This window comes from Silurus meridionalis, chromosome 24 (genome assembly GCF_014805685.1).
Source record: "Silurus meridionalis isolate SWU-2019-XX chromosome 24, ASM1480568v1, whole genome shotgun sequence".
Classification (NCBI taxonomy): domain Eukaryota; kingdom Metazoa; phylum Chordata; class Actinopteri; order Siluriformes; family Siluridae; genus Silurus; species Silurus meridionalis.
In genome coordinates this window covers 3621967-3635430 of record NC_060907.1, presented here as the reverse complement: position 1 = coordinate 3635430, position 13464 = coordinate 3621967, and the positions used below count along the sequence as shown (strand labels likewise).

The window sequence follows — 13464 nt, the reverse complement described above, 5'->3', positions numbered from 1 at the left end:
CTAGAACTTTACAATTTATAGTTGGGTCTAGAACCCCATATGCTATATTCTTGTAGTTAGGTCTAGAACTCTATATATTTATAGTTAGGTCTAGTACTCTATATACTTAAAGCTAGCTCTAGAACTCTATATACCTATAATTTGCTCTAAAACTCTATATATTTATAGTTACCTCTAGACTACATCTACACTTATAATTAGCTCTATAACATTTACATCTATAACATTTACATTTACATTTGCGGCATTTAGCAGACGCCCTTATCCAGAGCGACGTACAAAAGTGCTTTGAGTCTCTAGTACGTAATATAAATATAACCTTTGAATTCTACAAACTTAGAAATAATAATTCAAGTATTTTAAATTAGCACATTAAGTCTATTAGAGGTAGGTCTTCAGTCGTCACTGGAAGATAGTCAGGGACTCCGCTGTATGGACTTCTAGAGGAAGTTCATTCCACCACCTCGGTGCCAGGACAGAGAAAAACTTGAAGTGTCCTTACCTCTTATTCTGAGAGAAGGTGGTACCAGTGGAGCAGTGCTGGAGGATCGTGCAAATGTGATGAGGTCACTGAGGTAAGATGGTGCTGGTCCATTTTTGGCCTTGTAGGCATCATCAGTGTTTTAAATCTGATACGTGCAGCTACTGGAAGCCAGTGAAGGAGCAGCAGTGGTGTGGTGTGTGAGAACTTGGGCTGATTGAACACAAGTCGTGCAGCTGCGTTTTGGATCATTTGCAGTGGACGAATAGCGTTCAGGGGAAGACCTGCCAGCAGAGAGTTGCAGTAGTCAAGTCTTGAAATGACAAGAGACTGAACAAGCAACTGGGCAGCCTGTGTGGACAGAAATTGTCAAATCCTTCGGATGTTATAGAGAAGAAATTGACAAGAACGAGCAACATTAGCGACATGTGGAAAGAAGGACAGTTCATTGTCCATAGTTACCCCAAGGTTACGAACAGTGGCTGAAGGGGAGAGCAGAGAGTCATGAAGTGTTATTTGGAGATCTTGACCTGGAGATGAATCCCCTGGGATGATCAGCAGTTCTGTTTTGCTGGGGTTGAGTTTTAGTTGGTGAGCACTCATCCATGAAGATATGTCTGTCAAGCATGCTGAGATCCGAGCGGAAGCTGTGGTATCTGGTATGAGCGAACTATAACTCTGTATATGTATGGTCTAGAACTCTATATACCTATAATTTAGTCTAGAACTCTAGGTATTTATAGTTAGATCTAGAACTCTATATACTTATAGTTGGCTCTAGAACTCTATATACTTATAGTTAGGTCTAGTACTCTAAAAACACTTATAGTTAAGTCTATATATATATATATATATATATATATATATATATATATATATATATATATATATATATATATATATATATATATATTAATAGTTAGCTCTAGAACTCTAATATACTTATAGTCTTAATAAGAGAGGTGACCAAGAACCCAATGGTCACTCTGATTGAGCTCTAGAGATCCTGTTTGGAGATGGGGGTGTTGTCCTGCAGCAGGGACTTGGCATCTGGTCAGGGTTGAGATAAAGCTAAATGGAGCAAAGTACGAAGATCTCCTCAATAAAAACCTGTTCCACAAAGCTCAGGACCTCAGTTTGGGCTGAAGGTTTATTTACATGACAACAACCCAAAACATATAGCCATGGCAACACAGGAGTGGATTAGAGAAGACTCTGTGAATGTTCTAGATTGGTCCAGCCAGAGCCCTGACCTAAACCCTATTGAACACCTCTGAAGAGACCTGAAAGTGACTCCCCATTCAATGTTCCCCGGCTTGAGAAGATTTGCCCTGCAGAATGTGTAAATCTGATGCTGGCTGTAGTCAGTAGGTCAAGATCTAATAATTGTGAAAATGATTAAATCTTGTTCATCATAATGAACAAACTTTTTTCGAGTCATTTCATTCCTTTAACCCTTTAATTACCTTCATAGCGTTTATGGGAGTCACAGGATAAAAGAACGACCGACTCCGACTAGAAGAGTCGAAAGGTGATTTTGTTTTCTGTACATAACCTGTGGAAGTTTTGTCACGCTTTGCTTATTGGCGTCTGGTAGAAAATAAACTAATTGCTCTTTGAGACGACTCGTTCTTCTGAGTCACATTAAAGACTCGTTCATTAACGACCCGTCACCAGGGCATTGTTGGTCTGAGGCTGAGACTAAAAAAAAAAACGATAGACAGGCGGTTAATCCGAAAACAAATAAAACAAGCCATGTAGTATATCTGTAAATTATAATCTCTAGATATTTTTCAACATCAGATAGATAGATAGATAGATAGATAGATAGATAGATAGATAGATAGATAGATAGATAGATAGATAGATAGATAGATAGATAGATAGATAATACTCCATCTAGAATCTAAGAAAGAGCAATAAAGTAGGAAATGTTGATCCAATCGATGTGATCGGTGATCGACTATGTGCGCTATGATAGACGCGCTGATCCGGGTCTCTGTGGTCGACACGTCACCCTGCGAAACGCGGAAGTGGAAATCCGGAACGAGCCGCTGTTTATTCTGGACTCTTTATATTTTAGCACCTGGAAGTTGGACGGCGGTGAAGGTGTTAAACATCTAACATCCCTCAGTGTGAAGCGTGAAAACACACGGAAAGGTGAATAAGTAGGTAATGTCCGTACGCGGAAGGATGCTAGCATGCTCAGCTAGTAATAGGAGAAGAGTACTTGAAGAAATGTCAAACTAGCGAGGGGAAAACATGTTATTATTAATAGTATTAAGTAGTCTGGTGGTTTTGTGTGAGTTGTGTCAATCGAGAATATTCGACTTCATTACAGAGGGTATACCTGAAGAGAAATGGAAATCTCGCGATACTTGGGTACAGAACGTATACTTGCGGAAAGATTCTCGCGAGACTTCAGGTTGCAAGAGCCCAAAACAAAACAAATGGAGTCTATTACAAAGTAGTGAATTTGGCATTCGTATAGATTGTGATGTCGATGTCAGGGAGCAATTATGTAGTTGTGACGTGACCTTTTTTTCACACGTGGTGTGTGTGTGTCTAGGTGAAACTCAGAGGATTGTTACTCTAACCCTGATCAGCGTTGCATGATAACAGTGAGCGAGGGCAAGCATGCAGCCGGGCAGTCAGGAGTCTCTGCCCTCTGCAGGGGAGAGAACAGAGCCGAGCCTGCTGTCCAGTAAAGATACCTCGTCCCTGAGCAGTACGTATGACCTGGCCGGCCATCGAACTGTGACCTTTGACCTTTTCAATATGGTGGTCTCTTACAAGCGGATGGCCATCTTTCTGGAACCAGTTACCGATGTGGTGGAGGTGTTGCGGTACCTGCTCGGGTGAGTGAATAAGGAGATTTTTTAGGGTTAGGGTTTTAGGTTAATTTGTGTTAAAGTGTTTATATGTGTGTGTGTGTGTAGGTGGAGAATGCCTCTGTGTTCACTCTTCTGCTGCATCCTACTGAACATCCTGTTCATCACATTGAATGAAGGTGAGAAAAAAAAAAGAGGGAAATGCCAATATAGCTACGCCCCCTTTCATGTGACTGACATACTTCAAAGCCACGCCTCCTTCCATATGACAGATAGACATCAAAACCACACCTCCTTCCATGACTGACAGACTTCAAAGCCACGCCTCCTTCCATGTGTCTGACAGATTCCAAAGCCATACCTTCTTCCATGTGACTGACAGACATCAAAGCCACACCTCCTTCCATGTGTCTGACAGACTTCAAAGCCATCGTCCTTCCATGTGACTGATAGACATCAAAGCCACACCTCCTTCCACATGACTGACAGACTTTAAAGCCACGCCTCCTTCCACATGACTGACAAACCTCAAGGCCACACCCCCCTCTAATTGATTGACAGACACTGAGGCCATGCCCCCACCAGGAATGAACTTTGCTCATTGTCCCCTGTTTTTCTTCCTAGTGGTCTGGTTCTCTCTCGTCCTCTTGGTGGTCTCTGTCCCCGCTGTGCTGGGTTACCTTGGTGACCGTTGTCACGGCGACGCCACCGTGGAGAAAAAGAGACACCACGCGGTGCAGCGGCGAGAACTGCAGACGGTGTGCTTGAGCCGCCAGGAGGCCATGATGGAGGTTAAGGGCCTGTGAGTAGTTCATCTTAGTGACCTTAAAGCGCTCAGAGAGCAGCCATCATGGTGAGGTCAAGTAGAAGTATCGGCCATCTTAGTGAGGTCAGAGCCATGAGCGAGCAGACAGGCTGTGAATAAAGCAGTCATGATGGTGAGGTCCGTGTGTGTGTGTGTGTGTGTGTGTGTGTGTGTGTGTGTGTGTGTGTGTGTTGCAGATTAAAGCGTCTAGACGAGTTCCTGACTCAGGCGTGTGTGTATGCAGAGTCTGTGTACAAGGTCCTGTACTGGGAGAGTCACGCAGCCTCGTCAGTGTGAGTAACACACACTCCTGCACACCCACAGGACCAATTCATTTACATGATCACTGATGTTCCTCTGGTTCTCTCCAGGTTTTACGGTTTCCTCCTGACCACAGTGTGTTTGTTCTACACGGCTCCTGTGGGCTGGAGTCTGTGTCTCATCAACAGCACTCTCTTTATCTGGAACAAAGACTTCTGCAGGGGTCAGTCAGACCACATGCATGCACACACACACACACACACACACACACACACACACACACCACACCCCACACACAGTATGTAATCATTTAACATGAACTTTTTTCTGACTCTGTGTGTGTGTGTGTGTGTGTGTGTGTGTGTGTGTGTGTGTGTGTGTGTGTGTGTAGTTTTGCTGCAGCTGAAGGACTTGTTCCGTTTATCTTCAGTCCAGCCTGCAGAAGGAGATGCAGAAAAGAGTGAACCAGACCAGAGCCACCTGTCAGACCGAACCCCTACTCCTACCAGTCTGGAGGTCAGAGAAAAAGAGAGAGAGGATGAGGAAAGGTGGAGAGAGAGGGGAAAGATAGAGGGGAAAGATGGAGGAAAGATGACTAAAGGGGGAAAGGAGAAGGAGGGGCAGAGAGGCGGGAGAAAAGAAAGATGTAGTGAGAGAGAGAGAGAGAGAGAGAGAAGGAGGAAGGATGGATAAAGTGAATGAGAGGGGTACAGAATGAAACAGAGGAAAAGACTAAGAGGGAAACTGGGACAGTGAGACTGGGAGAAATAGATCTAAAGAGAGAGATGAGACGGAGAAAGAAATTGGCGTGGATAGAGGGAGAAAAGAAAGATGTAGTGAGAGAGAGAGAGAGAGAGAGAGAAGGAGGAAGGATGGATAAAGTGAATGAGAGGGTACAGAATGAAACAGAGGAAAAGACTAAGAGGGAAACTGGGACAGTGAGACTGGGAGAAATAGATCTAAAGAGAGAGATGAGACGGAGAAAGAAATTGACGTGGATAGAGGGAGAGAAAAAGAAAGAGATGGAAATGGGGTTAGTGAAACTGGGAAAGATAGAGAGAAGGAGGAAAATGGGGGGGAGACGCATATGAAAGTCTGTAGGGGTAGAGAGAGGAAATTTGGAGAGAGAGAGGGGACAAAAAGAGGGAATAGAGAGAGATGAGAAAGCGAGACAGAGACAGAGAGGGAAAAATAAAAGGAAGGATCTCAAGAGAGATTTTTGTTTATACATTTCATTCATATAGGAGCCAATAGGGTACGATTGGCTCATATTATCAAATAAGAGCCAATCAGCTATCAGTATGCAAATTCATGCCAGGAAAAATTTATGTGGAGAAGGGGAGGGGCTTTTGTATTTTTATATGTATGTGTATAATTGCTTTTTTTTGGTCCATCTTTAATATTACAAGCTTATTATAGCTTATAATAATACAACGTGTGTGTGTGTGTGTGTGTGTGTGTGTGTGTGTGTGTGTGTGTGTGCGTGCACAGGATCTGTCACCAGGTAGTGTTGAGGAGGCTGAGGAGGCGGAGCCTGATGATGAGTTTAGAGACGCCATAGAGGTAAAGTGAGACCTCTCTAGATTTTCCATCTCTCTCTCTCTCTCTCTCTCTTTCTCCTTCTCTTCTGTGTCTCATCTGATTCACTGTGTCTATTCTGCTGCGTCAGGAGAACCAGCTGGTCCTTCAGGTGAGTGGCTCCCTCTGGAGGAGCAGAGGGGGAATTACAGCCATGAGTGGTGGTGTGAATGAAATGATGAACTAGAATAGGATAGTGTGTGTGTGTGTGTGTGTGTGTGTGTGTGTGTGTGTGTGTGAGTGAGTGAGTGATGGAGTAGCTCACCTTTTTACTTTGCCCTTAAAGGAATCCCAGCTGGCTTTTGTGGTAAGTATCCGCTTTGATTTGAGTTACTTCCTGTATGGAAAAGGAAGTTCTGGAGTGTTGCATGAAGCACTGTGTGTGTATGTGTGAGTGTGTTGCATGTGGATATTGTCATGCATACGAGCATGTGTGCACCGATTGGAACAGATCCTTGCGATAAAAATGGTTGTGTGTGATTTTTGATGTATTTTAATAATTCCAAACCACACCGGATTTTCCCTGTGAAGTTGGGGGCAGAGCATAAACCTGTGTAACCGCCCATTTTTGTTTGGCTGTAGGTGTGGCCTGAAATCTCAGGGCTGGCCAAAGCCTTTTGGAGACGCATAATTCATAAGGTGCCCCGCCCACCTCGTGTCCCCGGGTGTTCTAACCACGCCTCTTTTCCGAAACCTTTCCTCGCTGTTTTTTAATTAGCGAAGCCGCCGGATCTGCTCGGTTCCTCCCTTTTTGGTGTGATTATCGGATTGCGTTGAGAAAACGGATGGTTTTGCGGCGTCACGGTTCGATTTCAAGCTAACGTCTATCTCACCTACAAACTTATCCCCTTTACTGATTTCTCAAACATCAAGAAACCTGCACACCGGGTTTGTCTGAGATGTTGCTCAGGAAGTGAGTGACTTACACTTACTCTATAAATCCAGTGTGCAGGTTCTTCCTGCTCTTCTCTCGACTAATGGACTCCTAACCCACTTCGGATGCTGTTCGGAGAACTGGCTGTGGGTGTGGTAATGACCCCTTGGCGTCCCTGGGTGAGGTGAAGTCCTCCAGAATATAAGACACACTTATGCATCAGTGTATTTATTAAATGCTAATTTGGCGATTTCGCTCCTTCAAGGCTAAATTACATGACATGCCAGTAGGGGGCGCTGGTGGAGTCATGGATTAGAGCCAGCACTACAAACCTAATAAGGAATACATACAGTGTCTTATACTCTGGAGTGTCTTACAGTAAAGAAATGATAAAAATGTGTGTGTGTGTGTGTGTGTGTGTGTGTGTGTGTCTCTGTCGGCTGTAGGACGATGATGATGTATCTGTGGGCGGAGCCGATTACGACTCTGTATCTGATAACGGCTTGTTGATGAGGAACGAGCCGATACGCAGCCGAGTGTCCAAGCTGACTGAGAAACTGCGCAAGCGTGTGCCCACCAACGCAACAGGTCAGAGACTCGTTCATACGTGTATACATACACGCACTCACTCGGTCACTCGTTTAATCGTTCAGTCACTCGTTTAATTAGTGCCTGTCATTTTTTCACCTCTTATTCGCTCACCCATTACTCATTCGATTACTTTTCACTTATTCCTCTATTATTCACTCACTCACCTATTCACTCATTCACTCACTCACCTATTCACTTATTTACTAATTCATTTACCTATTCACTCACTCACCTATTCACTTATTAACTCACCCTCTCACCTATTCACCCACTCACATATTCACTCATTCACTCACTCACCTATTCACTCATTCACCAATTCACTATTTCATACTCACCTATTCACTCACTCTCCTATTCACTCACTCACCTATTCACTTGCTCACCAATTCACTCTCACCTATTCACTCATTCACTCACTCACCTATTCACTTGCTCACCAATTCACTCTCACCTATTCACTCATTCACTCACTCACCTATTCACTCATTCGCCAATTCACTATTTCATACACTCTCCTATTCACTCACTCTCCTATTCACTCACTCTCCTATTCACTCCATCACCTATTCACTTGCTCACCAATTCACTCACTCACCTATTCACTCATTCACTGATTCACTCTTTCATTTACTCACCTATTCACTCACTCTCCTATTCATTCTCTCACTAATTTACTCTCACCTATTCACGCATTCACTTATCCACTCATTTACTCACTCACCTATTCACTCACTCTCTCACTTATTCACCTATTCACTTGTTAACTTATTAACTCACTTTCTCACCTTTTCACTTGTTCACTTATTTACTCACTTTCTCACGTATTCACTCACTTACTCTCCCATTCACTTATTCACTCTCACCTATTCACTCGGTTACTTATTTACTCACCCTCTCACCTATTTACCCACTCACCTATATACTCATTCACTTATTAACTCACCCTCTCACCTATTCACCCACTTACCTATTCACTCATTCACTTATTAACTCACCCTCTCACCTATTCACCCATTTACATATTCACTCATTCACTCACTCACATATTCACCAATTCACTATTTCATACACTGACCTATTCACTCACTCCTATTCACTCACTCACCAATTCACTTGCTCACCAATTCACTCACCTATTCACTCACCTATTCACTCATTCACTCACTCACCTATTCACTTGCTCACCAATTCACTCACCTATTCACTCATTCACTCACTCACCTATTTACTCATTCACTAATTCACTATTTCATACACTCTCCTATTCACTCACTCTCCTATTCACTCACTCTCCTATTCACTCCATCACCTATTCACTTGCTCACCAATTCACTCACTCACCTATTCACTCATTCACTGATTCACTCTTTCATTTACTCACCTATTCACTCACTCTCCTATTCATTCTCTCACTAATTTACTCTCACATATTCACTCATTCACTTATTCACTCACCTATTTACTCATTCACTTATTCACTCACTCTCTCACTTATTCACCTATTCACTTGTTAACTTATTAACTCACTTTCTCACCTATTCACTTGCTCACCAATTCACTTGCTCACCAATTCACTCACTCACCTATTCACTTATTCACTCACCTATTCACTCTCTCCTATTCACTCACCTATTCACTCTCTCCTATTCACTCACTCTCACCTATTTACCCACTCACCTATTCACTCATTCACTCACTCACATATTCACCAATTCACTATTTCATACACTGACCTATTCACTCACTCTCTATTCACTCACTCACCTATTCACTCATTCACTCACTCACCTATTCACTCATTCACCAATTCACTATTTTATACACTCACCTATTCACTCACTATCCTATTCACTCACTCTCCCATTCACTCACTCACCTATTCACTTGCTCACCAATTCACTCTCACCTATTCACTCATTCACTCACTCACCTATTCACTCATTCACCAATTCACTATTTTATACACTCACCTATTCACTCACTCTACTATTCACTCACTCTCCTATTCACTCCATCACCTATTCACTTGCTCACCAATTCACTCTCACCTATTCACTCATTCACTCACCTATTCACTCATTCACTGATTCACTCTTTCATTTACTCACCTATTCACTCACTCTCCTATTCATTCTCTCACTAATTTACTCTCACCTATTCACTTGTTCACTTATTTACTCACTCTCACCTATTCACTCACCTATTCACTCACTCTCTCACTTATTCACCTATTCACTTGTTCACTTATTAACTCACTCACATATTCACCAATTCACTATTTCATACACTGACCTATTCACTCACTCTCCTATTCACTCACTCACCTATTCACTCATTCACTCACTCACCTATTCACTCATTCACCAATTCACTATTTTATACACTCACCTATTCACTCACTATCCTATTCACTCACTCTCCCATTCACTCACTCTCCCATTCACTTGCTCACCAATTCACTCTCACCTATTCACTCATTCACTCACTCACCTATTCACTCATTCACCAATTCACTATTTTATACACTCACCTATTCACTCACTCTACTATTCACTCACTCTCCTATTCACTCCATCACCTATTCACTTGCTCACCAATTCACTCTCACCTATTCACTCATTCACTCACTCACCTATTCACTCATTCACTGATTCACTCTTTCATTTACTCACCTATTCACTCACTTTCTCACATATTCACTCACTCTCTCACTTATTCACCTATTCACTTGTTCACTTATTAACTCACTTTCTCACATATTCACTCACTTACTCTCCCATTCACTTATTCACCTATTCACTCGGTTACTTATTTACTCACCCTCTCACCTATTTACCCACTCACTTATTTACTCATTCATTCACTTACTCACTCTCTCACTTATTCACCTATTCACTTGTTCACTTATTTACTCACTCTCTCACTTATTCACCTATTCACTCACTCACATATTCACTCATTCACTCACTCTACTATTCACTCACTCACATATTCACCAATTCACTCTCACCTATTCACTCACTCTCTCACCTATGCACTCACTCAGTCACTCATTAGTTCATTCTGTTACTCCTCCTTCTGTCATTGAATGAGTTAATGTATTTATCCAAACACTCATGCAGCCACTTGTTCTCCCCCCCGTTCTCATTAATTCACTCACCAACTCACTCCCTCACTAACCCATAATCACCCATTCACTCTCATTCATTCATTCATTCACTGACTTAATTGCACAGTAATATAATCACTGCAACGTGTTCTCTTTCTCCTTTTTTTATTTGCTCTCTGTTTTGTTCTCTCCATCTCTCCTTGAATTTCTTCCTTCCATAACTTTATCTAATCACACTCTTAATGTCTCTCTCTCTCTCTGTGTGTGTGTGTGTGTGTGTGTGTGTGTGTGTGTGTGTGTGTGTGTGTGTTAGGTAACTGTTCCAGCTGTGCGTCGGCGTTCTCCGTGTTGAAGAAGAGGGTATGTGTGAGACACTGAGTCCTCTGTAACAGTAACTATGGTGATGTAACACTGACGCCCCGTGTGGTTGTTGGATGTGTTGCAGCGTTCCTGCTCTAACTGTGGTGTGGGCTTGTGTTCTCGCTGCTGTTCCTACAAAGTGCTCAAGTCCAGTATGGGAGCTACAGGTCAGACCACCATCACATCATTCTACGAGCTCTCATCTACACTAATACCGACAAAAGTATTGGGACACCTGACTTTAATTCCCTTATTATAATTGAGCTAGGAGACCTAAAAACATGGGTTAGAAGATCACCTGCCATGGTCAGGTGTCCACAAACTTTTGTCTACATCGTGTACTTCATTGTGGATTTAAAAGATCTCTGTTTCTCTTCTCTGTTTCTCTGTCCAGCTCCAGAAGCTCAGAGAGAGACGGTGTTCGTGTGCGCTCCGTGTAACACCTTGCTTACCACCAAGTAGCATCCCATAATAATCTAAAACTCCGAAGCGTCCGGATCTGTGGGCAGAGCTCTGCGTCGTCGTGAGCTCCTCGTCTCGTAGCCGTCCTGCACCTCAGCTAGAAATTCTGCTTCCCGCCTCATGCCTCCTCCCCTTTTCCTAAAGCTTCACTAGATGTTTCTGCTAGATGTTTCTGCTAGAGCTGCGACGGAAATAAGCCAAGCGCAGTCTGGAGTGAAACCCAGACAGACTCCAGCTCCTGTAGTGTGTATCATACTCTCTAATATATATCACCTTAGATATCAGGTGATGGAGAAGGTGGAGCCGTTTCTGCCTGGGGCTTTTCCTGGCAGGTCATGTGACCATCATCATCCTGCACTGGACATTGTGTTCTGTTAAACTTTCCAGAAAAATGCTCCTCAGCTGATTTGCAGCTTCCATAGGACCCTGTTCTAGAATCATCACCTGCTCGTTTGAGATCCTGTCCAGAAACGGCTAAATATCTAAGTCCCCCACTGGTGTCACCTTCTGGAATCTGTCAGAGTTTAAAATGATCTGTGAGACCCTGCTCTAGAAGCCATGGCTGCTTCTGAGAAAAAGTTACAGAATCCGTTCTGCAATGACCACATGTCTCAGTGAGACCCTGTTCTGGAAGTCCCGGGTCACATGTGATGGCACGTTCTTAAATGATCACCTGCTCCTTTGAAACCATGCTCTGAGAATTTTTTGCCACTGATTGTACCATGTTTTAGAATCTGTCATTATGTCCTAGAATCCGTGCCCACCTGTGACATCATATTCTAGAATCCATCACCATGTTCTTGTATTCGTGGCTTCATGATGTCATCTTCTAGAAACCTGTAGTCAACTAAGGTATGTTCTAGAATCTGTCACCATGTTCTAGAACCCTTAGCTACATGTAATGCCATGTTTCAGAATCTCTCACAGTGTTCTAGAACCCGTAGGTTAATGCGATGTCATGTTCCAGAATCTGTCGCCATTTTCCAGAACCTGTAGCTTAATGCAATGTTGTGTTCCAGAATCTCTCGCCGTGTTCTAGAACCCGTAGGTTAATGCGATGTCATGTTCCAGAATCTGTCAGATCTTAAAACGCGCTGTGAATCTTTATTCTGGATCCCATAGCCACCATTTCTGCATCACCTATCAGAATATTCCAGAGCTGATGAGATTTTAAGGACATGGCCCCGAAGTTCTACCAGTTCGAGATTCCAAATCGTTACTGCATCGTATATACGGTTCAAACAGCAACCTTCGTAAATACTTTAACACTACAACTCACCAAAATCTTGAACCTCTATTTGGTGGCTTCCAGATTTCCTTCATTATGAAAAGCTTTAGCGTTCCCAGCATGCCGCGCTCTCCGGTACTGTTTCTCGTTAACGCCGCTCATGTTAATACTGTACTGTTATTGGTGTTTATGGCGATAAACTAACCACGCCCACATTCTCCTCTTTGAAGTTTCTCGCTCCTGTGTAGAGAACATCTGGGGTTCAGAGATGGTGATGGATAATAATGAAGCAAGAACAACGTTTCTATCAGCCAACAACGTGAAATTACGTCTCATGAATTCGTTATTTATACAACGACAATACACTGAAGTCTCCTTTGTCTCGAGAATGTCTCGTTTGAGATTATTTAAGAATGAACTATAATCAAACTTTTTTTGTTTCGTCTGTACATCAGTGTTACTGTAAGATCCGCACATACACTGGCTTTTATGCACCGTACTTGTCACATGACCGACTCGGCTGCTGATTGGATCATGGTTACGGCTTCTGAGCCAATCGATGATGACGACTCTGAGATCTTTCACGTAACAGTTTCTGGTTTTCTGAGTTTTCGATCTCTGTTCCTTCAACATCATATCACTGTTTTATTTCTGATCGGTCGAAACCGGTTTCTGAGAGTGCGGTTTATCTTTTATCATTGTTAGTTTTTATTGTTCTTTTTTCTTTTCTTTTAAAGAAGCAACTGAATGTGAGACGTTGTATATTTTACCTGTTTGATCTCTGTACTGTAACGCAACCGTATTAAACCTAACTGTCGCCAACGACACTGTCGAGTCCCTCGTCTTGACCTTTCACATGTTCAATAAACACAGAGAAATAA

At 42.7% G+C, this 13464-nt stretch overlaps 1 protein-coding gene across 9 annotated transcripts; it reads left to right on the top strand.

Moving 5' to 3' along the window:
* The first annotated feature begins 2474 nt into the window (after positions 1-2474).
* zfyve27 (zinc finger, FYVE domain containing 27) lies at positions 2475-13464 on the top strand. 9 transcript variants are annotated; one of them, XM_046838036.1, is made up of 15 exons: positions 2475-2641; positions 3051-3339; positions 3421-3491; positions 3937-4114; positions 4315-4410; positions 4489-4601; positions 4770-4894; positions 5870-5941; positions 6048-6068; positions 6243-6263; positions 6539-6595; positions 7277-7418; positions 10847-10893; positions 10979-11060; positions 11288-13464. In XM_046838036.1, the coding sequence occupies exons 2-15, from the start codon at positions 3119-3121 to the stop codon at positions 11353-11355; spliced, it is 1314 nt and encodes a 437-aa protein (XP_046693992.1). In that variant the 5' UTR covers positions 2475-2641; positions 3051-3118; the 3' UTR covers positions 11356-13464. The 9 variants fall into 9 exon arrangements, with proteins under 9 accessions (XP_046693992.1, XP_046693994.1, XP_046693993.1 ...); XM_046838038.1 differs by having other exon boundaries at positions 2475-2649; XM_046838037.1 differs by having other exon boundaries at positions 2475-2653.